Genomic DNA, 27,611 nt, shown 5'->3' with positions numbered 1-27,611 from the left:
TGTTACCAAGAAAGGTTTTATTCTTTTTGCCAGTAGCTTTGTTAATTGCACCAAAAAAAAAAAATCGTTGCCATTTAAACATTTTCACACATCCTATTCTGAATGACAAATGTTAATTAAAAACAAGGCAGGAAAATAAAAATTCACAACCTTAATGAACTACAGGATCTATCATTGAGGATAAAGGAAACTGCTTTTCTTACAAGCTTTTCACAAGTGTCACATTTTCTCTTTAAAAAGGAGGGAGTCAAAAAAAAGCAAATTGCTAAAACAAATCCTCATAAAAAGAAACTTTACAGAATTGCCAACAATATTAGGACAACATTGACTAGCCAGTTTTATTAGAGCATCTCTCAATCCACTGCTTCCCCCATTTCCCTCCCCCAAATCTCAGGCCTAGGAACAGACTGAAATCCACGTTCAGAGGCTACAGACATAAATACAAGAATCTGAGTGAGACTGACAGCAATCTCAACCAGCATCTGGAACAGTCCCGATTCCCCCATTTCCATCCCTCCTCTTCACAGCCACATCAGAGTTCTTGGTCTCCTCCTGCTCCTCCTGGGCACACCTGTGACTGTACAGCTGTCCAGGCAGCACTCTACAGCCACCCACATTGGCTGAAAGCTGCAACCAGACCTTCCCAGGATAAATTACAGTGTTAAACTAGTCCACATCTGCCACTCCCACAGAAATAACCACCTCCATTCTGGGAACTACAGTATTTCTAGAAACAAACTCTGCAGCAGTGAGCTGCCTAGGGAATGGTTCTTTGAATTCAGTATGGAATACCTGTCACAGGCCTTGAGACCTCCTTTGGCATTCTCTCTGTATCCAGAGGCACCACAAACTAACAAAGATCCTCCATTACCTTTGCTCACACCCATTCACCTTCACTCTGGCCCAAGAGGGCAGGGACAGGTTCAGCACAGTTCACTCTCAACTGCACATGGGACAGTACCTCCTTCTTCCTCCCAAAAGATTTTTTCCTGTAGTCTCATCTCCTGCCCTCAAACCCACAACTTCCCTCAGATGCCCTCAATGCATAATTCATATAAGAGATTTTTTTTACTGTGGCATGTTTAACGAAGGACTTCAGATGTTAACAGCAGAGTTCTGGGTGGAGAACAGTGTGCAAAAGCAGGTAAATGGCTAGCTATCCTGGAAATTTTATGTGCCTTTATTGTGAATACCTACATGCAGGATGGCAGTGGCATTGCCAAAGGAACATGGGTGTAGAACTATTATCGCCCACACACAGTGGCCAAGAGGCAGTGAGGTCTGAGAGCTCTGTTGCCAGGTGTTCACCACACGATGTAAGTAATGCAGAATACAGTATTAGCCCACAAGGAACAGTCATCACAGGAGGTGAAATACTCAAAGTAACATTTACAGCATGAGGCATTAGATGTTGTGATTCAAAATGAGTATCTGACACTCTGTTTCTTAACAAGGTGCCCCTGAACCATACGTACATGCTGCACAAAGCAGAACTGGTAAGAAATCCTAACCCAGGGGCAATTTCCTTACATAGCCATTAGTTCCTAGAAAAAAAATAAGGTGGCAGGGGCAGATGTCAGGAACACAGCCTAATTTGAATCGGTCTTCTTTCCTTTCAGAATCCCAGCCCAAGGGAGGAAGGAGATTATACCACTGAGAAGTGATTTTAGCCAAAGTTTCTCACTGGCATTTTTCTAACACTCAAATTTAAAATGCAAGAACACTCCCAAAAGGCTAATACTGAGAATTGGAAAAGAAAAACCCAAACAGACCAAAAAACCAAGCCACACTCTGCATTTTTAGTGACAGGCATCCTTTGGACTCTGGGCTGCTCTGCTATCTACACTGAGAGCATCTCTGATCTCTAGCCTCGGCATCTGCAGTTCATGTCGCCCATCTCTAGACTAAAGCTCAGCAGTGGTCTTAGCCTCCCCAGTTTCAGTTACTGGTCTTTCTAGAAGTCGGTATCTGGCCACAAGCAGAGTCACCGATACAGGGAGAAGGCTCATGCTGTGCTAGCTTGTACCCAAAGTAGTAACACTAAGAACATGTATGGAAAATCTGACATGTATAAAGATCACTAGTCAGTACACAAAAGTATCCCTGTGAGGTAGGTAACCATCACCCACCTTTATAGATGGGCAAACTGGCTGACAGATGTGACAACCATGCAAAGGCCAGAGAGTGTGGAAAGGAGCTCAGGAATTTCAATCTCTTGAATCATTCTTCTCTCCCCTTTCAGACTCACCACTCTGCTTGTGACACTGCTATAATCCAAGACACCTTTGTAATTATTGACTACAAGGGTTAAAAAAATAAAAGCAAGCAGTAACATAACATAAGCTAAGGCCAGGAACAAGTAAAATCTCTAGCCCAGTTTTAGGCTCTATGTTTCTCTTGCAGTTTTCTATGCAAACATGTTACTTTCCAATCATGTTTTGGATGGGCTGTGATAAACCTTTCGGAGCCTCACTGACATTGGCATTCTCCTATTTTCAGTACAGTTTGCGTTCCCTAAGCTATAGTTGTCTGTACAGGGGAAGACATGGATGCAATGTGTTGTCTTTAACAGTACAGGAATTCTTCCATCAAGGTGCTGGGGAAGTAGAAATTTAAAAAGAAACAGAATCAAGACAGCGTTGCACGCAACTCCCCTTACCCTCTGGAACTGCCCTTCTCCTCCATGGGAGGTGCTTTGTTCTCTAACAGTGGCTAATTAGCAGGAATGCTCCTCACCTTACTTGGGACCAAGTGACGTTCACAGATAGATGGGATGTATGTCACCCTGTCCCCTTGATGCAGAGAGTCCAACATTTGCATTATTTCACAGCAAAGGAGAAAAGGGATTGTTAGAAACAGCATCTTGGACTAGCAAACAAAGAGGAAAATTAAAGCAGCCAAGCAGCAGATTTCTGGCAGAGTTGCCTCAGAGCTTCTGAACAATCGCCGCTGTTCCGTCTCATGACTGTCAGTGCATGGCATGGATTTTTCTAATTAGACTGCAATAATCCGAGCCCCCTCCTCCCCCCTCCTGCCACAGTGGAAGGCTCACAGCAGCAGCTGCCTCCATGGCAGGTCTCAAAGTCTGTGTATAAAAGGAAATGGAAAGACAGAGATGGACTGGTCCAGAGTTAAAACCCAGTATAATAATATTAATCAACAATCATCGTATGAACAGTAAGAAGGGTGCAGCCTAATGGATGTAGGCCCTGTACACTGCAGACATGTCGTTGTCAGATTGGTCCAATGCTTTTGCTCGTTTATAGACCTAAAGAGAAATCAGAAAAGGATCAGAGCCTGCTCTTGTGTGAAGCCTTTTCCCAGCAGAAAAACTCCTTTGCTGACCACTGCAACCAGAGAGCTGCACAGTATGCCAAATAATTCAAGAGCAGATCAGAAAATGCCAGCTCTTTCTGTGCTTCCTGATGTAACGTTCTAAGGGTTTCTACAATCAAAACAAATCCAATGCTACCCTAGTCAAAATATATTTCAGTCACTGGTCCCTTGTCTTAGAGATGATGTAATTCTTAGATCTGTGTCTCTGGTTGACAAATGGCTCTGCTGAATAAATGTTGAAGAACACATCTGAACACTGAACAACTCTTACCTCGTTGGCAGCAGCTGCCATGGGAGTTGGGTGGTTGACAGAATCGCCCAGTGCAATAGCTAATCTAAGATCCTTCTGTATGTATTTCAGGTAGAAATCAGGTTTAAAGTTTCCTTGCAAGATATCTGTTGAGAGGAACCCATGCAAAAAGTAAGCATGACAAAAGTAAGCCAAGCCCATGCTGCAAGGGACTGCAATTCAACACCAATCTCCCTTTCCATTGCTGATCACTACCTTTAGCTCTCCTGTTTCTCTACTATCTTCATCTGGCCACAGCAGATGACGTCATTACTGCCACTGACAAAGTGAGCTCAGATTTCTAAGCAACTTGCCCTCCATTTTACTTGTTACCCTGCCCCAATGAAATCCTAACTTAAGCCCTAAGCAGTGCTAATTCAGATTCTCAGAAGTCCTAGCTACGAAGGGGAAGGAATGGGAACTCGGCTCTTGATTTCCAGAATGCTTAAAATAACCATAATCCCAGACTGATGAAGATGGGACTGTTATTTTCTAACTTTTGCCACTACCTGAAAATCTGCTAGATTGCAAAAAAAGCCCTGTGAGAAAACAATGTAAGAGAACTTTACTTTGGCACTTCTGGTCCAGAAAGATGCTGGCAAGTTGTCCCTGATTGAGGATATCCAGAAGGGTCTGCTGGGACTGGCCAGTCACTTGAGCCAAAGTCAGTCCTTCTGCTATTGTTGCCATGAAGCTGCCTTGGACCATGTTCACGATCAGCATCATCTTGGCAGCATTGCCTACTTCACCTGGGAGCGAGACACACCATTGGAATTCCTCCAGAAGAGAAATAGCAGCCCTGCTTCCCCAGCCCACACAGCAGTAACACTACTAGACTCCTGGCATCAAGCACTTGGCAGCTCTCTCTTCCTCTGAAAGACTTCACAAACTATTCCCATTTTCCAAGCACTCAAAGGAATGGAGAAATCATAAGAAAATGATTTAAAACCAAAAGCATCACAGATCCTCCAAAATGAATCAGCATTCAAAAAAGAAACTTTAGCCTGCAGGCTCTGAAACTGGCCAAGTTCCAGAGGAGCAGGCCAATTTCCCACACTGCCCAAAGAAAAAAGAAAAAGATGACATATACATCTCAGACTCCTTGCTGAAATTCCCAGTCCTTGCACTAAGAAACTGCTGTCAGGCCCTCCATCTTTCAATTACCTAGGAAAAAAGAGGTCTTCCCCATGGCTTGGAAACAGCTGCTGCAGTCCTCATATAAACCCCTGTCACCAGCTGCCAGGATCACAAGCATTCCATCATTAGAGAGCTGCTGGTTTCCTGAGACTGGTGCTTCCAGAAAGCGACCACCTCGGGACACTATCACCTGGGAGAAGAGCATCTCTGGTTAGCTGTGCATGAACAGCAGCAGGAACATCATTTAGGGCATTCCTGCCCCTGAGGACAGAAGCTTAAAGCAGAACAAATAGCTCCAACATTTAAACAGGAGAGGAAAGCACTAATGTGATGTATCACAACTCTATCCTGCAAAGGGTGCTTAAGACCAAAAGTTGACCTCACACTCCAGCAAGACCCTCCTGCCCCTATCATTGCTGTGTATGTTTTAAGCAGCTGAACTGACATGCTTTAGTCATGGCATTCTATATTCCCCAAGGGATCAATGCTGAAGGTGTATATGTGGCATGGGAATCCCAGAAGATTGATCATTGTATTTTCCCCTCTTTCCCAGAGGGGAAAGGCCTTTGACAGATCTCTTCAGGCAGAGGTTTACTAATATGGGTGATTTGCATTCTCCGAATTGATGTTACACAATAGTGCATCACCAACATGTCTGCTTAAAACTTCCCCAAAACCAGCTCCCCTTCATTGTGCAACCACAAACGCTGCCTTAGGGCAGTGGGGAACAATCAAGATGCCAAAAAGAAATCATAGATACCACAGCAGAAGTAATCAGAACACTTCTATGGAAATCATATAATAATATTTCTACAGAATGAAATGTGAAGACATTCCTTTTCCCCAACCAGAGCATTTAAACTAGGCAGATTATGCATTTTATCAGTCATTAATCCAGACAGGGTTTTACCCTCCAGTTTGCTACAGAATACCAACCTGTCTACAAATATTTCTTAAGGGACCAAAATTTGGCTGTCTGTTTGCACTGGTGCCAGGTAACAGCTCTGCCAAATCTACAGGCTTTGCTGGTATCACCAGGGAACATCTCATCCGACACTGTTTGGTGGTCAAGATCTGACACGCTATTTTGTCTTGTTTGCCTGGAACTTGAGACTCTCCCAAAAGAAGCCCAAAGATCTCTAGAAGCAGTTTTATTACCAACAGGTAATAAAGCACCTAAAGCAACACAAACTGCAGAAGTGCTGCTGAATCACAGCTGTTAAGAGGCTCAGCTCAGTGATTACCTGGGCCAGCTCTGTGACTGTATCTGCATCCACGGTGGACATATCCACGTAACACTTCCCTGGGCGAATCCCCTGCAACACTCCACTTGGACCAAGCACCAGCTGTGGAGAACAGAAGAGCGGTAAAGCAATAGGGTGTCTGCAAAGAAACCCCAGTTCTGCAGGAGTCCAGCTGAGCCTGGCACTGCAGTGGCAGACCCCCAGAGAGCTATCAAAATTTTTGTTGGGACATTTATTTTTTACACAGCTGCACTGCTCAGGATGTAAAATGACCCAGGCTACCGTGGTTAGCAGGAATCAGAACTGGCATTTAGTGACTGCCATCTCATAGTCTAACCAGCAGAGGTAAAATAAGAGCTAATCCTTACATCCTTTGCTGCTTTTGGATCTGATACACAGGCAAAGGTGATGTCACAGGTGGAGACTACTTCAGCAGGGGTTCTTCCCAGACGTGCACCCTCCTGGATGAACAAATCACACTGCAAAAGGCACAAGTCCAAAGGTAAGACAAATTAAATACAAAGCAAATGGATTCTTTGCATTTTGCTGTAAAAACTCCACTGCTAGACACAACTCCAAAGGAGTCAGGCATGTTAATTACACAGCAACGTCATCTTCTGTTGCTTTGTCTATGCACACACGCACACACACACACAGCTCTTTTGCAGCTTTTCTGAAGAACAGGTGAAAAACTTTGAAAGAAAGACACAAAAAACCAAAAAACCAAAACCCTTAGGTGAAACGATAAGAATGTTGTGGATTTGACAAGAAATTATTACGGAAAGAAGGGAGATTTAGGGGAAAAAAATAGGACATCGCAAAATGTGTTACTGGACAGGGATATGCACAGCTGAAACGGACATGTTTCAGTGGGCTGCTGCTTCAAAATCTTAGCTTCTTCTTACCCTCTCCCCTCATACCAGCCATGTTTTGCTCTTGAAAAAATAAATCTTTTAATCCCCTTTTAACACAGTAACCACAGCGCCCTACCTGCTTTGATATTCCACAGCATCTTAAAAGTACCACATCTCCCCCAGCTACCTACTTCTCCTCCTCCACTACAAAGAATAACACTGTCTAGCATGTAAGTGCAATGCAACGTAAGCTCATTTTTCAATCTGAATACCCCTATAAAGCCCTTTCTCCATCCTGGTCTCATGACACAGTAGGTCTTTGACAGAACCCTTGCTACCACAACATGACTAGCACAATAGATGTAGACTAACCTGCGGCTGAGCAGCACATCTTACCACACCTCAATCTCCTGAGATAACTCCCTGCACCTGGCCTTTTTGGCCAGATGCACAACACACTGACATGGTTATTCACATCAGCAATATTTTCAGAAGCATGTTACATCCCATTCTTCAACACATATATATTACACAAGGGTGTAATTTTTCTGACAACTCTCTCCTCTTACACAAAAAGGCAGTGGAGAGGGACTGGTGACATAAGAGTGACCACACTAGAACAGACCACAGCTGCACCCAGTCACAAGCGCCCACCAAGCACCTAGGAAATGGGACAGAACGAAGTGGCAAGCATATCCTTGTGTTTCTTTGGCATCCTCTCCCAGGCACCACTGATGGATGATTCCATGAGATACAGGGATAACTGAATGTTTAGGAAAGGTTTAAACACATGCCTACCTTCTCAGCAGTCCGGTTCCAGACAGTCACAGTGTGACCCATCTTCAGCAGGTTGGAGACAATGCCACTTCCCATCAGACCAAGGCCCAGAAATCCTATCCTGAGGGTATAGATAAACATTAATGCAAGAGAAAGCAATCAGTGTCAGTTTCTCATGGTGCTGGAAATGATGAAGAGCAAACTGGAGCATCACCAGCAAAGAAAATACCCAAACAAATGTGTTCCACTGCAGTCAAGCTACAACGGGCAAATACTGAGCTTTAAAAGCAAGCTGAAATTTATTTTGCTTACCAAGCATCCCTAACAATTTCCTGAAAAAAAGACTTTAGCCTACTTCAGAAGATCACCTAAATATTAAAGGTTTGGATGGTCTGGGTTCTTTTTGTTTGCTTGGGGTGGTTTGTGTGTGGTTTTTTGTTTACTAAAATTACTGTTTGTGTGCTTTCTGTTGCCAGTCATTGCCTTACTGAAGTTAAAGGGAACATTTAGAAATGAGCAGGTGCTTCTCTAATTAATCTTCTGATTAATTAAGTCACACATACAATGCTTGCTTGTGTAATTGAATGATACATTACTATCTTTATTTTAATAAAGCCCAGCAAGGACTACTGGGCTAAGCATCATGGCAGACCAAAGACCTAGTCCCAGCTCTACAGCTGCCATTTCAGACACAGGAAGAAAGGAAGCATTAGGCCAGTATAGGTCACCATCAGTCCCAGAAAACAGCCTTCCCCTCCTCCCACACCAGCTGGAAAGAGCTTTGCTCCCTCCATTCAAAAAAAAGACAGTATGCCAAGAAGTCTCTACAATCACCTGCAACAGGAATTCCTTTGCAGATACTGCTGCAAGAGCCCTTTTATCCATCATGCAGCTTTCCACAAAACCCAAAGTTTTCAGAGAGATTCTGAAGCCTTCAGTTACATCCAAGGTAACTTCACAACAAATCTACCTGGCAATTCCACTGTTAATTCTGCAGAATTAGCCACACTACAGTTGCACTGTGGCTTTCACAAGCCACCTGTCCTCCAGCACGCTGCCTTTTCTCCAAGTAAACTAATTTAGACAGGGCAGAGCAAATCACTACAGGCTCCTTACATGGCCCAAATAAGGTCTACCTATTTTCAAGTCTCTAAACCAGCAGAGATATTCCTTCCTTCCCAACCCACCTCTGAGACGCACTTTCTTGAGAGACTGTTTTACCTGAACAGCTTCACTGTTATTTTTGTTCCCCTGCAGTACAGGTAAGAACTGACATCCCATGAAAACTGCCTGAACAGCAAACAGCAAGAGCGGCCTGAGCTCAATCTGAACAGAGCAGAAGTTACAGAGCAAAACAGGAAGCTCAAGTTAGGCGTCTCTCACTCTAGGAAGGAGAACAGGGGTGTTAGGAGAAACCAGAAAGCTCATGTGCTACGCAGCAATGTTCTTGTGATGGCAGAACACACCTCCCTCTTCCTCTTGTCTTCTGCATGCTCAGGAGAGCAATTGAACAACCCCAGTCAACTGCCAGGCACTACTGGAGACAGATCCCCTTTTATCCTCCTACGTCATGAGACACTCCAGAATACTGCTGCTAACATCCTGCAGTGGGACCTCCTGAAAAGGGCAACTGCAGAAACACCCTGAATTGCAGATGTATCCAAGACAGAACTTACTCTGAATTTTGTGTTGTACAGCCCACTTTGTTTTTAGCTGTCTCCCTCCCATCTTGCCCCCCCGAACAGTTTCACACAAGGACAGAAGGAATGTGCAGCTGAAGGGAAATGTTAGGTTTATTCATTCTCAGTGACAGGCTGGAGAGTGGCTGTATGTGTGAGCCGGGAAGGAGAGAAAGGGAAAGGGCTGAAGTATGTTGGACATCTTACTTTTTGTCTGTAGGTGTGATGTTGCCATTGACTGCTGTGCTGTCTGCTGCCTGGATGGAGGTGGATCCTGTCTCCTGAGGGAGTGGGGTGGGGGGAGGTAGGGGAAGAGAGGTGGGGGGGAGGGAATAATAAACACAATATAATGCACAGCTCTGGAAGAACTGCAATGCCTCATAACAATAAAAATCCATCAAAACCAAGATTTGCTTTACCTCTTCACAAACCTTCAGCTTCTTTGTGATGGCTTGATAGCAGACAGCTGGCTGTATGGAGAAGACAAAGCATTCAAGGGAAGGACAGTGCTGATTTACTCTGCTGAGCAAACAGACCATATCCTTGTTCCACAGAAACGGGCAGCTCACCCACCCACCACCACCTTCAAAGCAGGACAACTCTGGGGCTTCCCTCAAGGGAAGAAAATAAAACCTAAAAACATTGCAAGATATTAAGATTGTTCTTTCCCACCCTGCCCCTGCAATTCAGCCTGTCTTCTAACAGAGGCACTGCAAACTCCCTTCTGTAGTTCCAACAACAGGCTCCACTGGAGGCACTAGAACCCAGGCCATCCCTACTCCTACATTTAGCTCTCTCAAGCCTGCCATGAAGCCTCACATCTATGCTCACTATGTCTCTGCAGCTGTGGAACCAAAACCTTCTGGTTAATATGAGAAGGCATGTGGCTTTCTACAAATGCTAAGGCAAAGGCTGTTCCTCCCCATGCTGCTTACTTCCAGCTTGTCTAGATAAGACCGCTAGCAGCTCTTAATCCTTCTGGCTCTGCCCAGATCCTCAGCGAGATATGTAAATCCTTTTATGTTTAATTTGATCCTTCCTTTTCCTCCTGATGTTCACTGCTGAATATAAAATCCTGCAAGGCTTCTGAGTCTCGGGAGATAAAATGGCTGTATTTTACATGGAGCTTTTCTGGTCCTGGAAGTTCTCCTGCAACCTTCAGTGAACTGACAAGCCTATCCAGATGAAGAAACTGATAGGACAACCATCAAAAACAATCAAACAACAGGATTTTTGAACACAAAAAAAAGCTTTTCTTGTCCATCAATGTTCATTCCACACAACTTATTACACCAGATCTGTCAAAAACAAGTGCTAGATAATCTTGAATTACTTAAAACTATTCACTGTACTTAATGCTAAATCACTCTAAATCTTAAGGCTGGGAAGTACTTGAACTAATCTAATTGCCAGCCCTCAAAGAACAGAATTCTGGAGCTCTTTATGCATACTCCTTGTATTCAGTTCCAGCAAAGGGCAGGATTCCAAGCTACCCACCAGCATGATGCTGTCTGCCAAATCCTTACCTTCTCTGTCTGGCTCAGCAGGAAGTGATGAAAGTGTGGATCACTGTCCTTCACAGGCTACAAAGAGAAAAAGTACAGCCTCAGAAATAAATCCAGAGAGTAACTGAGCGACCACAGCATAACTCCCTTGCTCTCCCTAAGCTGTATGAGAACAATAGCATAAGGGGGAAAATATAAAATGTATCAGCTGTCACAAGCAGCCTGTTTCAATTAAGTGGTTTACATTGTGTTTCATTCTCAAAACCAAAGCCATTCAAACCAAATTCCTCATTTTTGGACATCTGCAGGAAAACCAAAGAAGTATATGAGCAAGATTAACATGAGAGGAAGAAAATTAATATTCCACTTCTTCCTCTCCCAAGCAAATGAAAACACTTACTTTCCAGCTTCCAAGGAATTCCATAAAACAGCATTCTGGAAATTGGCTGGAGATTGCCACATGCCAAGCAAACCCATCCTAACAGCAACAAGGACTGCAGGCCCAAGTACCACATCTCCCCAGTAAGCATCACACATACTAGCCTGGAATCACACTGCTCTTACCCTGCTTTACTGATCACTCATTTATTCAACAAAATCAAAAGGTTTTCAAAAGCTGCTTGTGAAGGAAATCAAATGAAACCATCAAACTATCACCCCATGTGATAGTATTCAGACAGGGAGAGACTATCCACATCATCTACAGTTTTGGGAAGTCAGTCTCAGAAATGCTTTTGAAATAAGAAGTGTAAAAATTAGTACAGCAAGTTAAGTGTGAATCTGCAAATAGTTCCACAGAGACAGAAATCTCACTTCCCAGAGTATTTCTGAACTGTCCGGGATATTGTTCAGCTTTGTTATGCTGCAGTATGTTCTGACACAAGAAAGAAGATAAGATCTCACTGTTTTACAACCAGACAAAAGGCTCTAGATTTGCTGCCACAAACTCAGATCCTAGAAGTTGCAAAGCTTCTCACCTCGCTCACACTCGGTGGCCATTTAAATCCAGCCACTGTTCCAGTCATCACTCTCTTCACTGTACTTGACTCTGGAATTGTGAGGTCCTGAGGAGACAGAAGGAGGATCAGAAAGAGCTTAAAACTGGCTCAGGGGCTGGTCACAGCACGATGATCATTTGAGCACACCTAGACAGCTCTGAAAGCACTATAAATGCCTTCTATTTCAAAGGCCTTTCTGTGAGCATTCATATTTAAACACAGAGTATTATCAACACAGGTGAGGTGAGGAAAACATGAACTGCCAGCGAAGGAATTCAACCAGATCTATGGCTTCTGGAGAGTCCACTCTTCATACCTAAGAGGAATCACTGCACTTGTGCACTTATGCAATGAGCAGAGAAACAAACAAACATGCTTGATCCCATATTTTCCACTGGTGGATGCAAAAAGCTTAACAAATGAGTGAAAAACATCATTACAAGCAGAGGTCTGAACTCTTTTAATCCTGCCCTGTCACAAAAGAATAGCCTACCTGTTATCAGGAGAACCTTCAAAGCATGAGGTTGACAGCCACATCTGCTCAAGTTTGCAGAATCCATGAGACAAACTGGTATGTGGGCTGCCCCATCTGCTTCACAGGCCCTGGTTTGTAATATCATGATAGTACTTAACATATTGGGGCTTTTACTGTCGAGCACATTAAACTTTATCTTTTACTTCCCCAAGACATATAGGTTAAAATAGGTCTTTCTGCTGTAGGTCAGACACATGCTATAGACATATAGGTCTTTATGCTACATGAAGAGAATGCACAGGACTTCTGCATAATATGTGCCGTCTTCCTCTGAAACGAGGGTTCAGTAATGGGAGTCACATTATCTCCCCTCCAAAATGACTTCCTGAAAATGCACAATATACCTTAGTATCCACACAGAAGCACAAGAGAAGGACACTGTTTGCAAAAATGGCCAGGGCAAGACCCCTGGAGTTATCCCAGAACGATGCAACTGTCTGAGTGCTAGCAGGACAATGCAGACATCAGTCTCCAACCTTGAAGTGTCTAGGGAGAGTCCTGCGTACTTCAGCTGGTAAAGTGTGGATAAAACCTGCTTTGATACCTATGAAGTTCTGCTGCTCCTTTGAAAATATTCATATAAGCTTAAAAATGAGAGTATGTGAATGATCATGTAGGGCCACAGAGCCTTTTTAGACAGAGCACACCTCAGCAACAACTGAATTCTTGAATTTTATGCATCCTTATTGCTTGGAAAGCCAGAATTTGGACTGGGATGGAGAAAAAACCCGAAATCCTATCATCGTATTAATTCAGGACAACAACATAAATGTTTTCTACTGCAGGGCTAAAAACTTGAGGAATTTATGAGAACCAGGCAAGAGGACAAGATTTTAAAATTATTTCACAGGCTGAAAAACAGTATCAAGGCAGTTGTTACATTTTCATGGCAATTATTTTAATTGTTACTTTCCAGAAGCCATAAGGCTTACTTTCCTACCTTATCCTGCTTAATTTCCTATTTTGTGGCCAGGCAGTTATCACACAGCTGGCCACCAATTTGTGGCAACTTTAAAACCAGTCTGCTTGCTATGTGCCAGTAAAATAATGTCTACTACCACAATTAGCTCACTCAAAGCACTCCCATGCCCTGAGGTACTCAACACAGTAAAATCTATGCATGGAATGTGTCAGCACAATCAGAATTCTCCCAGCCATTAGTTTTGATCAACTTTGGAATGAATCTAGCTCAAAGACACAGAATCATTTTGCAAGTGAAAAAAAAGGTCTTGTGGCTTATTTTAACAGAAATATGTGGAGGCACAACATGCTTATAGGAAGACGCTTAAAAAAGTGAAAATTATGTTGCCAGTGAAGCATTTTCCTGCATCAGTCAAGACATCAGTCACGACAATTAGTTATAATTCATAAATATGCATCCATTTCTCCCCTCCTCCAACTTCCCTCAAAAGAAGAAACTGATGGGATTTGTAGCGCAGCCTAATTTCACAGACATTGGTGCTAAAAAAGAGCCACTATTTCCTTCAATCCCTTAGGAGTTGGACTTGATGATCCTTGTTTGTCCTTTCCAAATCAGGATATTCTATGACTCTATTCTATGATGCCTTCATAGCTAAAATCTGAGATGATCAGCTTCATTTTACTACATCAAGAGAGAGTCTGCTCTTCATCCAGCGAAGGCCAATCCATTCACAATTCTGGAGAGCAAAGAACACCATCTTGACTTGCATCCTGACTGAAAGAAAAGACTGTGAAGCACAACATGAACCCCTTGAAGCGCAGGCGAGCAAGGATGTTGCTGTATGGTGTTTCAGCTGAAGTGTCCCAGTTGTCTTCAGGTGTAGTCTCCGATGGAGCACGTGCCTCGTAATAATCCACCAAAATAAATATCCATTTGGAATAGGAAGATCTAGACCACAACAGGAAGTTCCACAATAAAAAGGATGGAACTCTAAATGAGGGTAGACAAAGCGCTGCCACAACATTTAGAAATATCAGGGAAGTAGTGGGGATAAAATAATAATGCTCCTTTACAATGGAGGATATGAACATATCCTAAAGCATAGAAGCTGAAATGAAGACAATTCTTCTGGTGGATTCCCCAGGCTACGAATTTCTTCTTTAAGCCCTAGCCCCTAAGTACAGAGGTTGAAGTTGAGCAACTACTAATCACCTGATCATATGAAGTAGATGAGATGGGAGAAGTCAGGAATCAGATGAAGACCCATATCTCTTCGCTAATCCCACACAAATTGAACTCGAGGGATGGCAAGATGAAAGATGGAGTCTCCTGATACAGCTTTCAAAGCCCTCTCAAAGATACGAACAGAGCCACTCACAGTAACTAACTGGTAAATATCACAGGAAGAATCAACAATATGCCTGCCAAGGGTATCAGGCAGCCAAATGGTCTAGAAGTAGCAACATGGAAAAGCTTAAAAAAAGGGATATTGACTGAACTGATTCCTCCTGCTGGCCTGTTAGTCAAGGTGCCAGTCAGCCCTCAAGTCCAGATGCCAAGTCCACGGGCACTGGCGGACATGCACAACACAAACCTTCTCATCCTTGGGTGGACGCCCCCGCTTTCGGGGGCTCTGATCCTGGGCTCTTTTCAAGGGTGACTTTGATCCTCTCTCTGACGAGACAGAAGAGACCCTCTTTTTTCCTTCCCCTGTGCCCTTCTTCACCTTTCCTTCAGACAAACTGGCTTTGCGTTTCTCTTCACCAGCAGATTGCTTGCCTCTTTCTTCACTGGAATTACGCCGATTCTTCTCTTCAGTGGAGTTATGGGAAGACGCCTGAGAGATTATAGAATAGAAGATGGTAAGGAAAGAAGAGAAGAGATGGAATGATTTTCATGCAAAACCAAGGATGTGAAGGAGCCTGTGCTGATTACTATCAAGCAAAACAGCAGCACAGTAACTTGAAAACTACGTATCTGTTAGCCCTTTGGAGTTGGTGAGTGAAGTTCCTGGTTAGTTCTCCTGCAAAAACACACCAGTTTAAGCAAGCACATAACAGAACAGGCCACGTGAAGACTTGCCAGGACTGTGTGCGCTTCCAACATACTAAAGACAAGATTAGTAGATACCAAATTCTTAAGACTGATTTACCAAATCATCACAAGCAGATCAATTAGCCTCTTCAGTTTCTCCATCAGTTTAATAACACTTTTCCCCACCAACCAAGATTAAATGGGGAAGAAGAGAGGATAGGAAATAAATCCCAAAAACCAAAGGAAGGAAAACAAAACCCCTCTCAACCTGCCAGAGGCAACAAACTCCTTTCACATAACAAAGCATCTAATAATCATTCATGCCAAGACCTGTTTTGATGCACACAGTGAAAAAGAACCCACTCACCTGGTCCTTGCCTTTGGTTTTTCTAAGAAACTCCTCTACAGCATCCACAGCTTGCTGGAAGCGCTTACCCTTGTTAATCTTTATCATTTCCTCTTTGTGGGGGTGATAAGGCTTCAGCTGCTCCACTTTGATCCAAGCACTTGAAACAAAAAAAGAAGCTAGTTATATTCTCCGAACAGCAGCTTTCTCAATCATCCCCCTTTGAGAAACACACAGCTACATTTCCTCCCCCAGATCTACTGATGACAACAGCCCAAACTCGCTTACTATCTAGAAACTGAAGGGCTGCCATTACTGCATTCACTGAGGATTTTGTTCTGGCACTTCTTTGTTATTTCTTAAGTTTTATCTCCTCTCATTCTAGCACTGTCCCCTCTAAGCATTATTCATATTCTCTATCTGCAAAACAGCTTCTGGATGTGATCGTAGGATGCATTTAAAACAATGGCGGCCCAATGACTGCTCTTGTTTCACCAGGAGGAACACCCAACAGTCCCACGCTTCCAGGTAAAGTAGCCAACACCACAAATCTGCTTGAGAGGTTCTTGAAAGCAAAGTTCACCTAACAATTCTCAGCTATCAATCCCTGGTTCAAATATACTGAGCACACAGGAGTCTAAAAACACTGTAGGAAAAAAACCCCAAAATTATGTATCTCACTATAGAGCTGACAACACAAAGCAAATACAAAAGCCACAGCTTATTGCTGCACATATTTCTGATGTACTCTGGTATTCTGCATGAAAACAACAATTTTGTTTTTGAGGTAAAAGAACTATTTCCTTCACTGTTGCTATTTTAACATAACCTGACTTTGACAGTAGCAAAAGCTACTTCCACCATACTGAAAACAGAACTGTGTAAGTTTTGAAAACCCTTCCCTTAGTTAGTACGGCCAGTGGTACTTCTTAGCACACAGCAGCCCAGCACACAGCAAAAAAGGAGCAATCAGATTTTCTCTTGTCCCCAGATATCTCTATGTTACATAGACTATCCACAATTACAGGTTTTAAATATTCCCCACTGCAGTCTAGCTCCTGCAAGTACATGAAGTGATTTAATAGCTGCATTTTCAGATACTGTAAGCACCATATCACATAGTTAAACTGAACATGAAGATTAAAACAACAAAAAATAATAGCAATGTTTTGCTGAATCTTGACTGTCCTTTCTTCACAAAATAAACTCTATAACTTCATTAACCTTTCTCCTCAATGGCAATAGCAATTGTTTGTAATCAGGAATCAACCTTCTCAAAGTAGACTGAAACATTTTGGGTCTCATTTGCAGAGACAAGACCTCCTGCTAGAACTGACTGTGGAAAATGCCAGCACCCTTTCCAAAGAAGCCAGTGCTCCTGCATGCAAAGCTGAATCCTTTCACTAGTTCACACCATTTTAAGAACTGACTTAATATACTAAGTCAAATCATTGCATTCAGACTAGAGTCTGAGTCCAGCAGCTACTCAAGGAATCTCTCCCAGCTGCCCAGACATTACTGTGAAACATACCTTAAAATTATCTTACACTGTAAAGCTTGCCTGTATGACAAACATCCCTGGGTACCACAGAGCACCAGCTCATGAGAAGCTTTTTGTTATGTGTATAAAGGAAACAAAATTTTGGGCCACAATATAAAAAAAGCATGTTAAATGTTGTTGCAGGACTGAACTTCTAAATAAAAATAATTTCTTTACTCTCAAGGCATTCTCTTAGGTTTCTGCACATCCTATCCCTCCTCACTATACATGTTCATTAGCTTCCTTTTTCATTCCTTTTCCTTTGGTACAGAGAAAGCCTGACACAAAGTTTTCTGGTTCCTGGCTTCACAGGTGCATCTTGGCACTTGTGATCCACCAGGACAAAGAACTAGATATCTCAGAGACAAATTAATAAGTGAAAAACAATCTTAAACGCTGCCTCAGTTAAAAATAAACCTTGAAAAAACAGGGGAAAAATTAAATTGGTCTTTTCCTTTCCAGTTTCTTTATGCATCACCTACCTGGACAACCTTCTGTAAGAGATGAGTGTGTCTTTGACACCAATGTCCATAAACCAATTGCATGCAGTGTTTCAAGCACTTGAAAACAAAAGAACTTTTCACCAAACAAAATCATTCATGTTTATACACCAGATCTCAATGAAGGCCAGTATTTAGATAAGTCTCAAGGATACAACATATAAAAGGAGCTACTATTTCTGTCCTGATTCAGCAATGAACCAATGCCTGAGGAAAACATTAACGATGTTACTGAAAATGTCATATTTAAGATGAAATTGCGTTCATACTGCTGCACAGTCACCTGGCATCTGTAAAGAATGGGCTACATGGAAAGTGAAAAGATGTAATAAAAATACCCATTAGCAATGGGTTTCTCTTTTCATTTCTCCACACTGTTCCTCATCCTCTCCAAAACACCACTCTTAAAAAACCACTACTCATGTCAAATCCACGTTATAACCAAGAACAATAACCAAAACTTAGAATAAGCATAAGAGGCAAGTATGAAAGTGACCTGCAGCTGCAAGGAAACAGTGGCACAGAGAGATGCAGAGACACCGGATTCAAATCCCTGGCACAAGCTTGGCACCGGCAAGGAGATCTTCAAACCCTTACCATTCCAGCCACTCTCTTCCTGTCTACAGATACCAACTCCTAATGAGAAACTGCAGAAATGAGATGGAAGAATATCCACTAATCCTCACTTTTTGCAAACCGTATAGCTAGGGATGGAAAACAATGGCACTGTATCTCCAAATTTCTATTTACCACAGTCTAGGAAAAAATTTATTGCTTTAGACTGTAGCACTTTAGATGCCCACACTAAATGCTAACACAACCAGTTCTGAAAGTCAAAAGAAAATTGCTTAGTTATTTACAAGGCCAGTGTGTGTGAGCGCATGACAGAAATCAAGATGGATTTCCTTCTGCTAAAAGGGAGCATCCCAATCCTCATCAATTAAATAACTCAAATAACTTAAACTCCGCAACTTAGTATGTAAACTTCTAAAAAAAAAAAAAATACTAAAATGACCACATTATACTAGAATAAAGGAAGGGATACTTAGATGAAACCAAGAAGCAGGGCAATACTGAAGGAAATTAAGCATTAGGTTTTTTAATTTGTGCAATGAAATACCTCCTCAGTAAGAGGCGGAACAGTTTTGTCTGTAGTGATTTTCAGCTGTGGTACTGTGCCTGCACGAACGTCGAACAACATTGCAGCTGGCTCTGCTACAGGAACACAGAGCTCTGCATGGGATAATCTGCCTCACTGAGAAGTACCAGAACACAAGCTCACCCCCTCCATCAGCTCAGCCTATCCCTCCAGCCTCTCAGACTGTTAAGGTGTATTTCCAACGGATGGCAAACTTAAAGCAAGTGTTTTCTGATGTTAGGACCTGAAAGAACATTTCAGAAAGACTACATCCTGAAATTACTCTCTCCTTGAAAACCAGGGAACACAGTGGCAGAAGAAAAGGGTAGGTGCTTTCATCCCAGTAGGACATGGAGGATGGAAATGTAGTGAGTGCTGTGTTAACATCACTGTGCCTGATGGAACCAGGCTGCAAATTATTACACTTATCTTAGATTGCAAGCTTCCTCCATTTTTTCCTTAATGTATCAAGTCAGGAAGTGCCCCTTGACCCCACCATATTTAGTTTCATGCTGATGCTTCAAAAGGTTGTAAGCAAGAATGGACTGTCCAGCTTCCTGTTAAGACCTTGATACACACAACTTGCAAGTCCATTTGGCCATTAGGGAGTATCAAAGGGGGAAGGAAGGTGAATGGCTGTGTTTGTACACACAGCTCTGACAGCTGGAGGACTCTCCCTAGTATTTCTATAGAATCACAGTAGAAAGATACCTTCAAAGCAATGATACTTCTAGTTTTGACAAATGTCATAATGAATTCCTAAGCAGGCCATGAAATGTAAAAATATTTCGAACTGGATGAAGCACACCAAGAAAGACTTGTGAATCTGCCAGTCTATTAGTTCTAACTACTAAAAGCAGTAAATGTACACACATAGCAAAATAAAAGTTCTTACTTGACTACTGAAATATCTACAAAGATTTTCTACAACAAGACTGCAGCATGGAAATAATAATAAAAGGGGATTTTAAATACTATCTGAGAAGTACAGTTAGAAACACAGATAAGAGGTCTAAGTTCCACTTCTAAACTAAATTAAAATTGTTGTTTAGATTCCTGTAATGGATGTTGTTACATGCTTGTCAGGTCTATGGGCAGGAAACATCAACTGTTCTTGATTTTAGATAAAGAATCCTTTTAATGTGACTTACTTTAAGAAGAGACACTCGAATAAACAACTCCTAGACAGACTAGAAAAAAACCTCCTTATCAACTTGGAGAACAAGGTAATAAAGAGACATTACATGATTGCCTTAATTGCGATGCACACAATCACTTAGAATAGGACATGGGTATTACATCACTATTATGAACATCAAGGTGGCTTTCACTGTGGTAAAGCATATATGTACTTCACAGTTTAAACATAAGCAAAATCTGCTTCCATGGGTAGAGAGTACTTATCTTCCAGAAAACCCATTCCTTCAGAAGTAACAGGAGCAACTAACACCACCAACACAATTAACATACAGACCACAGAGCCCAGTAGAAAATTTATCAAAAGCCAGGACTTAGAGAACAGTCTGAACGCACTCATGCCCTCACTTGTATGTCTTGGACCAAAACTATTCGCAGCTTTCCAGTTTATCTATTCCTTTAGTCCGTGCAGCACTGCACAGGTCCAGTACATGGTAATATTCAATTTGCAGGAAAAGGAAAACGCATTTCCTCTGTGCTGTATCCTACGCTAGCCAGAATTTCACAAATAACCAAAACCTATACACTACACCAAAACCTGCCAAACTCATCAGTATGTTTTATGTTATTTATGTGCCTCTGCTCAGGCACATCCATTTCTACTTCTAAACATCTTTCTCCTTAACCTTTAGTATGACCAACCAAAGCCACACAAGTCAGGAGGGAACAATTTGTACTCCACCTGGAACAGGAGCATTTCTGGCCACAGCAGGCACCTAGGAATCCTCAGAAGGAAATAAGACTAAAGTAAGGCCTGAGACTGTCTACCTCTCCACAAACTGGCTGGCAACAACCCCCAGAAGTTCGTGGGAGTGACTGTACCCAGCAAACAGCATCACCTTTGCCTTACACACACTGGACAAGAGGTGAATAGCCGATGTCCAGATCCTCTCCTGTTCAACCTCAAAGGGTAAGGCAGTAATACAAGAGCTGCAGCAATGGATCCATGGTACAGAAATGCCATCGTACAGCGTGAACGTGGCAGAAAAAGTGAGGTGCTAAAAACCAGAAGCTACATGCACTAGACCATCAGTATGGGTAAGTGTGCTCCTCACCATCCCTTGGACAGTGACAGCTCTGCACTCTGCTATTCCTCAGGGTGATCATAAGGTGGTGACATTCTCTCAGTTACGTATTTCCAAGTATTGTTTATACACACACCTGAAAAAAGTATTTGCAAAACCCACTCATTTACTTATACCAAATAAGTAAAGGGATTTTCTCTTCACGTTCACATTTTAAGTGAAATAATTTCTATTTTTCCTGATTTGGCTTATTCATTATGCTCAAACGTGAGAATTTTCTCAAGCAACATGCTGGTTAGAACAGCACAGTTCTAACCAGCACAGCCTTTTGAAGTTCCAAATCAGAACAGAAGAGGCACACAAGCTTCTCTCTTTTCTCTATCAACGTTATTTGAAAGAAAGGTGAGAGTATTTATTTCTGTTCAATTTTCAGGTAGGGTATGCCAATCAAAACAAGCAAATTTCTAATTCACGATTATCTAGCATGATATGACTAAATTTCACAAGCTGGAGATTGGGGGAGGGGGCAACACTACAACAACCACACTACCTTAGTGTGCCAGATAACTGGATTTGCCCCAGCCAGAGCTCTAGAATCCTGCAATAAATCACTATTATTTGGCAGCTGTGAACTCTTCATTTGCAGTCATGTTATTAATCTCAGCTACAGTATCCAAGACATTTGACCACTTGTCTTAATACAAAAAAAGAAAAATCTGTATTTGATTTAGTATGTGGAATACAAAAATTGAAACAAATAATCAAGACAGAAATAATCCACTTCAACTCAGACTTTATTAGCTCAAATAACCATATTTAATATCACCACCAAAAAACATTCTCTGCCCTCAAATCAACCTTCACCTGCCTGAAGTTGCTAGAGATCCAAACATTCCCATTCGTATGCAGCACTCACTACTACTCTATCAAGTTTAGACCTTTCTTAATGGAAAAATATTTTTAAGTATTAAGCAAAAATAATTTAGCAGTGAAAAATAATTTCTTTAAGAGACAGTCATCAAATTGCCTCAGTTCGTGTCACCTTTCTTCCAAAAAGTAAAGGGTTTTTTAGTCTTCCACACGTATTCACAATTTTCTTCTTTATTGCATTACTTAATGGAAATAGCAGAAAATAAAGAGGAAAACTGAAAAATTAGCAAATTAATTTTCAGTTTCACAAAATATCCACATTCTCAGGGGGTTTTTTTTGTTGGGTTTTTTCCCCTACTTTGTAATCATTTAAATCTAAGACAACCATGATTTTGTTCGCATTTGAAATCATTAAATTCTGCCTTGCAAAAAGGAAGTCTACAACAGTTTTGGCTCTCTTATACTGCAAAGTCTTCCAAAAGCACAGCAAGAATGTTTTCAGTCACCAGGTAGGATGGTATATTCTTTCACAAATGGCAATTATATAGTTAATTTTATTCCTCTGGCAGCAAAACAAGAGACTACTGTGAGCTGTACCTTTCTCACACATGATTACATGCTAAAATCTAACCCAGTCATGTCGTGCCTAGAAGTGGGGAGCTATCATCACAGCAGCAACTCAAATCCTAAGCTAAATTTTTGCAGTCTTCATCCACCCCAGTGAGCAGCTATAGCATGCAATAATAGTTGGATTTCTTTTGTTGTGTGGTTCAAAGGTAATCCTTTACATTGCACTGTGTTAGTAAATATTTCTTCCACAAAAGATCCACATTATGTGGTACAATATTTTCCCCAGATGAAAACAAGCAGGTACATACTGATCTTCTGTTCCAAAAAACTTCACAAAGAAGCACTTTTTTCCTCGAGGTTTCTTCAGATCTTTAGGTGGGTTAACAATCTAAAGGTGATTAGAAATCGAAGTTAAAAAGCACACAGTGACAAATTTTGTGATTTTACCATCCAGTATTCAGCTATTGCAGATTTTTAAAAAGTCTGATTAGGAAGATAGCTGGCATGAATAAAAGTTTGTTCCACTTGTGTAACCTTTAAAATTTAAATTTAAACTTTGTCTTTACTCCCAGAATTGGTTGCTTATCAAGTTTAAAATGTTAGTAAAGAGAAAAGCTATCATTCAGTTACACAGGTGACACCTGTAGAGGAGCCTGGTGTTAACTTGATCCAATAACCTAATTTTTATTAGCTGTCAGCCACATTGACAGTTCTTTTCCCTGACTCAGGCTGTTACCTCAGCATGCTTAGCCCTCATACCACATAAAAGATAAAAGAAAGGTCTTTCAGAGAAGTGAAAATAATAGAAATGGCATATAAAATTCTTGGTTTTTAATCTTTCATCAGAAAAAACCCCAACCACACCAGAAGTAGGGTCAAACTACCCCAGATAATTCTCAAAAACCATAGCTCTAAAACAGTATCTTGGGAAGCCAGACTCCTTATTTCTATTATTTAAGACAGTACTGTTAACCAACTTGGAAGACAAGAAACCTGTCTTGCAGAAAGTGACAGGGATTAAACTACTAAAATTGGGAAACACAATCAGTTCCAGAGCTGGCTCTCTGTTTGCTTTTTATTCCATCTGAACTACCAGCTGTTATGGACAGACTGAGCTAATAGATCAAATAAAGCCCTAAACTAGCTCACACTTTGAATTTGTGAGGTATATGTGTTTTAAAAACAAACAAACACAAAAACCAGTGTTAATCTACAACTGAAATGCTTTCAGGCAAAGCTTTTCCTACACAGAAGGAAAACACAAAAAAAATCCCGCCCAAACAAAAAAAAACCACAAACCATGAAAAACTAAGAAAGCAACAATAAATACAAACAAACTTCACCTTTCCTGGCCACGGAGGGTAACGGCCCAGCTTCCCCCTAGAGAAAAAAGGAAGTATTAGGTACTAGAAACAGAGAAAAAAAAAACAACTATCCCAGTGTCTGCCTTTTCACATGATGTCATACTTTTCATATTAAGAGAGCTACAATTTGCAGTCAAAACCTTCTGTGCAAAGTAGGATACACGGCTGACATCTGCACCTAACTCAGGTCTCTGTTTGACCTTGCAGGACTGTCAGAACTGAAGAGAAGAGCAGCAGCTAGGCTGCCTGCAAGATACGAGAGTAATAGGCACTGCAGCACCGTAAGTGTGGAGATTCCTTCACATGGAACTGAAAAAAAGCACTGATGCAGGCAATCAGACCAAAGTTCAAGTTGGGAACTTCTATCCATCTGTCTAGAGCAGTTGGTGAGCAAAGCAGCCACCAACTCCCAGCTCAGAAAGCTGATGTTCTGATTCTCACAGGAAAGCATTAATGGCAGGATCCCCTCAACAGGTACTCACTCCACTATCACTTTCTTCAGGTGCTCACCACCACACTAACTGAAGATACAAAGAGCCATGAAAGAAAGGCAGAAAAGTTTCCTTCCTACACTTGCAAATGTTTCCAATATGAAAACTATGCAATACTAGAAATAATCACAAAAGATGAAGAGACATTAGTCAGCAGCTTTATCCTTATTTCACCCTTGTCAATGACTTGTGCTGCAGTACTCACAAGATCCCATTAGTAACTGTCTTGCAAGAGACGGGCAAAGAACCTGTGGGGCCCAACAGCTCCTGACACAAAACTTCTCAGCAAGTGGCACTGTAGCCCCTTGAGATGGCAATGCTGCACAGAGAAAACAGAAGCCATGGGCAGGCAGGAATGCTGCCAAGAGCTGTGACCATGACCATGTCTCATATTTAGTGCTCCAGTTCCTGTACTGAGCAAAAAATTCAGCAAACCCTTTCTGCTGTTGCTGTCTGATTGTTAAAGTTCCCTGCGACAGCTCTAGGGACAGCATCTGGCTGTCACGTACAAAACTAAAGCAGGATAATCTGCATTCCAACACCGAGAGCAGAACACTCCCCAAATTCTCATTTGAACGAAATACGCTAAAAGTAACTAATCTTAACTTACTTTACTATATAAATTAGACAGTTTCCCAGCACTGTCAATTTTTCAGATGAGAGCTGCAGTTGTCACAGCCTGAAGCATATGCTTCTTATCTGGGTTATCAGTATAAATGTATGCATTTGTGTGTTGGAAATTAGCTACCTCTTTGAGCCCTGGCAGGATAGCCTGGCCCATCCAGCACAGCAGAACCTATGCACTAAGTCGGTGCTTACAGGGCGCGATGGAAAGCTCTCACTTCTCCCGACCAGGAAACACAAAATCACAGCTCTGACTATCTGAGGGTAAGACCGCAGTGACAAGGGGAAATGGCTTCTGGGGGCTTCCACAGGGACACCCCAACCTGTAAAGAAACGCTGGAGTGTTGTGTTGCTTCATTAAAGCATTGCCAAGAAACGGTGTCGTGGCTCTCCCTAAACACCTTCTATCTCTATCCCTTCTCGCATTCCTCGGGAGGTGAGCCCGTGCTTACAAGGGAACCCCGCGGCGCTCGTCCCTCCGTCCCGCTTCCCTCACCTCTCCATTTGACACAGCTTCCTTCATGCGCCGCCCCCGCCAGCCTCCAGTGCCGGCCCGGTTCACAGCCCAGCCTGCCTCCCGCCGGCCCGGTGCCCTGGCTCCGGGCCGCCTCCAGCCGCTCCTCCCACACCGCCCGAGGGACGGCGGCGGCGATACCCGCGACCCGGCAGCGGCCCCGCCACTCGTCCTACCCTGCCCTGCCAAGCCCCACCCTGTCCGCAGCCGCTCTCTGGAGTCGACCGCGGGCTGACAGCGCCCAGGGCGGCCCAGCCCGACTCGGCTCCCGCTCCCAGGGCCGGGCATAGCCCCGCCACCGCCCCGCCTGCGTCTCCGCAGCCGCAGCGTGATTCCGCTAAAGGCGTCCGGCCCGCACGCTCCGCGGCCTGTCCGCGGCCGCCGCCCGGCTCGCGCCACCACTCACCACACCAAGTCTCCGAGTCTCAGACTCACGGCCGCCATCTTACCGACACAGACCGGCCGCGCCGCGCGGGGGCTGCCGGGAACGGGAGCAGGGGGAGGGGGCGATGGCCGCGCCCATTGGGTGGGCCCGTCACGTGGGCGAGCGGTCTGTCACGTGGGCGGGAAGGCTGTCAGCGGCCCCCCCCCCCCCTTCCCCCCGTCGTGACGGCGGCGCCGCCCATTGGCGAGCGGGGCGGGGGCCGCGGGCCGGGCCGGGACAGCGGCGGGGTCACCCGGCCCCACTGCCGGACGCTCCCGGGCAGCCCGCCCGGTATGGGCTCGGAGGGGCACTTGCGCAGGAGCTCGTTGAGCGCATCGTGGGAATTGCCGGTAGCGGCCCGTGTTATTCTGCTGGGCCACTCTGGTGGAGGCTGCCGCCCACGCCCCTGGCGGGGCCCGTGTTTGTGCCGGGGCAGTGAAGGGCACTGCAGCACCCCCGAAGTAACAGCTTTGATAGAATTTAGCTTTGATAGAATTCGCCTTAAAAAGCACTAATGGAAGGGCTCCGCTGCTCGCTGCCCTCGGACTCCAGGAAGCGGCGGGTTTGGAATATGATTTGCGCTCGTTCTCCCGAGCAGGGGCAGACGCCGTATGTGGTCGGCTGTTGTGGAGCTACATCGGTTTTCCAGATGACTTGGTGTGCGTGGTGATGCCTTTCATTTCTGTCCATCTAACAAAGCAAATTTCGCATTTTTTCCAGCATTCTTGTCACCTCTTCTGCTCTTGTGTACCCGCAGAAACTTGTGTGTAGGTGCCTTAAAAGGACACGAGCTTGATCCTTGGGCTGCACAACCCCTGGGTACAAGCTCCCAACTCTGTAACCTATCACAAGTGGTTTAACTGCTCTGCTATTTCCCCCAAATTTGGGTCGACTGAGATCAAGTATCTTATTCTAAATCGGTGTTTCTCAACTAAATCACGTACCTCCTGCTTATTCCTATGCCGCTGTCTTTTCTCAAGAGATGCACCATATTAGTCTTAAGAGCGTTGTCAGCCTTTTTAACGTGTGGTTTTCTTTTTTTGTGTGGAGCACACACGTACACACCCTCTTCTGACACACTGATCTTGCCTCCTGGAAAAACCCACTCGGTATCCTGCATGCCTTCAATATAAGACTCTGCAGCAATACTGGAATTGCTGTGCTTCCTTTAATTTAAGATACGGATTTCAAAGAAAAAAACAACCTCTCCTGTTAGATTTAATTTACCAGTCTGTAGCCAAAATCCAGGGGCTGCCCTATGCACCTCCTTAAACTCTACTCATTTAAAGTGTGGCCTCACCGTGCTGGCATTCCATGGCTGGAGCAGCTCAGGGGAATTTGTCTCATCCCGGTACGGAGTTCCACGACCCGGCTGCTGCTCGTAGCCCAGCCTCTGACTGAACTGGGCCAGACCTGCAAGGTTGCTTTAATCTTCCTGGTTTACTCAGGCTTTGAACGTTCCCTGACGTAGCTGAATCTGCTCAGATTTTTCTAAAGCTGTTCAGACGCTGTTCAGATGGATCTCAGCAACCAAGCCCGGCTCCCCCGAGAGCCGCCCAGCACACAGAACCGTCGGGCCGCGCCGGGCCTCCCGGCACCGGCGGGTCCGCACCACAACGAGGGGCAGCGACCTGAGAGCTCCCACGGCGGGCGGCGGCCACGCGGAACGCTGCGGCTGGGGACGGGCGGGGTGACTTC

General features: G+C 43.5%; 1 protein-coding gene across 5 annotated transcripts; it reads right to left on the bottom strand.

Annotated features, from left to right (window-relative positions):
* On the bottom strand, positions 1-27,543 carry GLYR1 (glyoxylate reductase 1 homolog). Of its 5 annotated transcripts, none has more exons than XM_039560633.1 (16): positions 27,214-27,541; positions 23,840-23,876; positions 22,805-22,884; positions 15,678-15,816; positions 14,871-15,113; positions 11,799-11,885; positions 10,843-10,899; positions 9,736-9,786; positions 9,524-9,597; positions 7,659-7,758; positions 6,375-6,485; positions 6,007-6,108; positions 4,790-4,952; positions 4,195-4,374; positions 3,608-3,732; positions 1-3,268 (listed from the first exon to the last, which is right to left on the bottom strand). In XM_039560633.1, the coding sequence occupies exons 1-16, from the start codon at positions 27,258-27,260 to the stop codon at positions 3,194-3,196; spliced, it is 1,671 nt and encodes a 556-aa protein (XP_039416567.1). In that variant the 5' UTR covers positions 27,261-27,541; the 3' UTR covers positions 1-3,193. The 5 variants fall into 5 exon arrangements, with proteins under 5 accessions (XP_039416567.1, XP_039416568.1, XP_039416569.1 ...); XM_039560634.1 differs by having other exon boundaries at positions 2,849-3,268; positions 6,007-6,105; positions 27,214-27,543; XM_039560635.1 differs by lacking the exon at positions 27,214-27,541 and adding an exon at positions 25,896-25,987 and having other exon boundaries at positions 2,849-3,268.
* Between the last annotated feature and the right edge of the window lie 68 nt (positions 27,544-27,611).

This window comes from Corvus cornix, chromosome 14 (genome assembly GCF_000738735.6).
Source record: "Corvus cornix cornix isolate S_Up_H32 chromosome 14, ASM73873v5, whole genome shotgun sequence".
NCBI classification, from domain to species: Eukaryota; Metazoa; Chordata; class Aves; order Passeriformes; family Corvidae; genus Corvus; species Corvus cornix.
Note: the sequence above shows the minus strand (reverse complement) of the source record. Positions and strands in the feature narration are given on the sequence as shown.

What these genes read in the sequence shown, in the direction of transcription:
- GLYR1 (XM_039560633.1), bottom strand. Translation starts at nt 27,260, where the DNA reads ATGAGACAAATTCCCCTGAGCTGCTCCAGCCATGGAATGCCAGCACG. An exon ending in GGAACCGGACTGCTGAGAAG is followed by an intron (nt 6,486 to 7,658) that starts GTAGGCATGTGT and finishes TGCCTTTTGCAG; the next exon opens with TGTGATTTGTTCATCCAGGA. An exon ending in TCTGGACCAGAAGTGCCAAA is followed by an intron (nt 3,733 to 4,194) that starts GTAAAGTTCTCT and finishes TCCTCTCAACAG; the next exon opens with ATATCTTGCAAGGAAACTTT.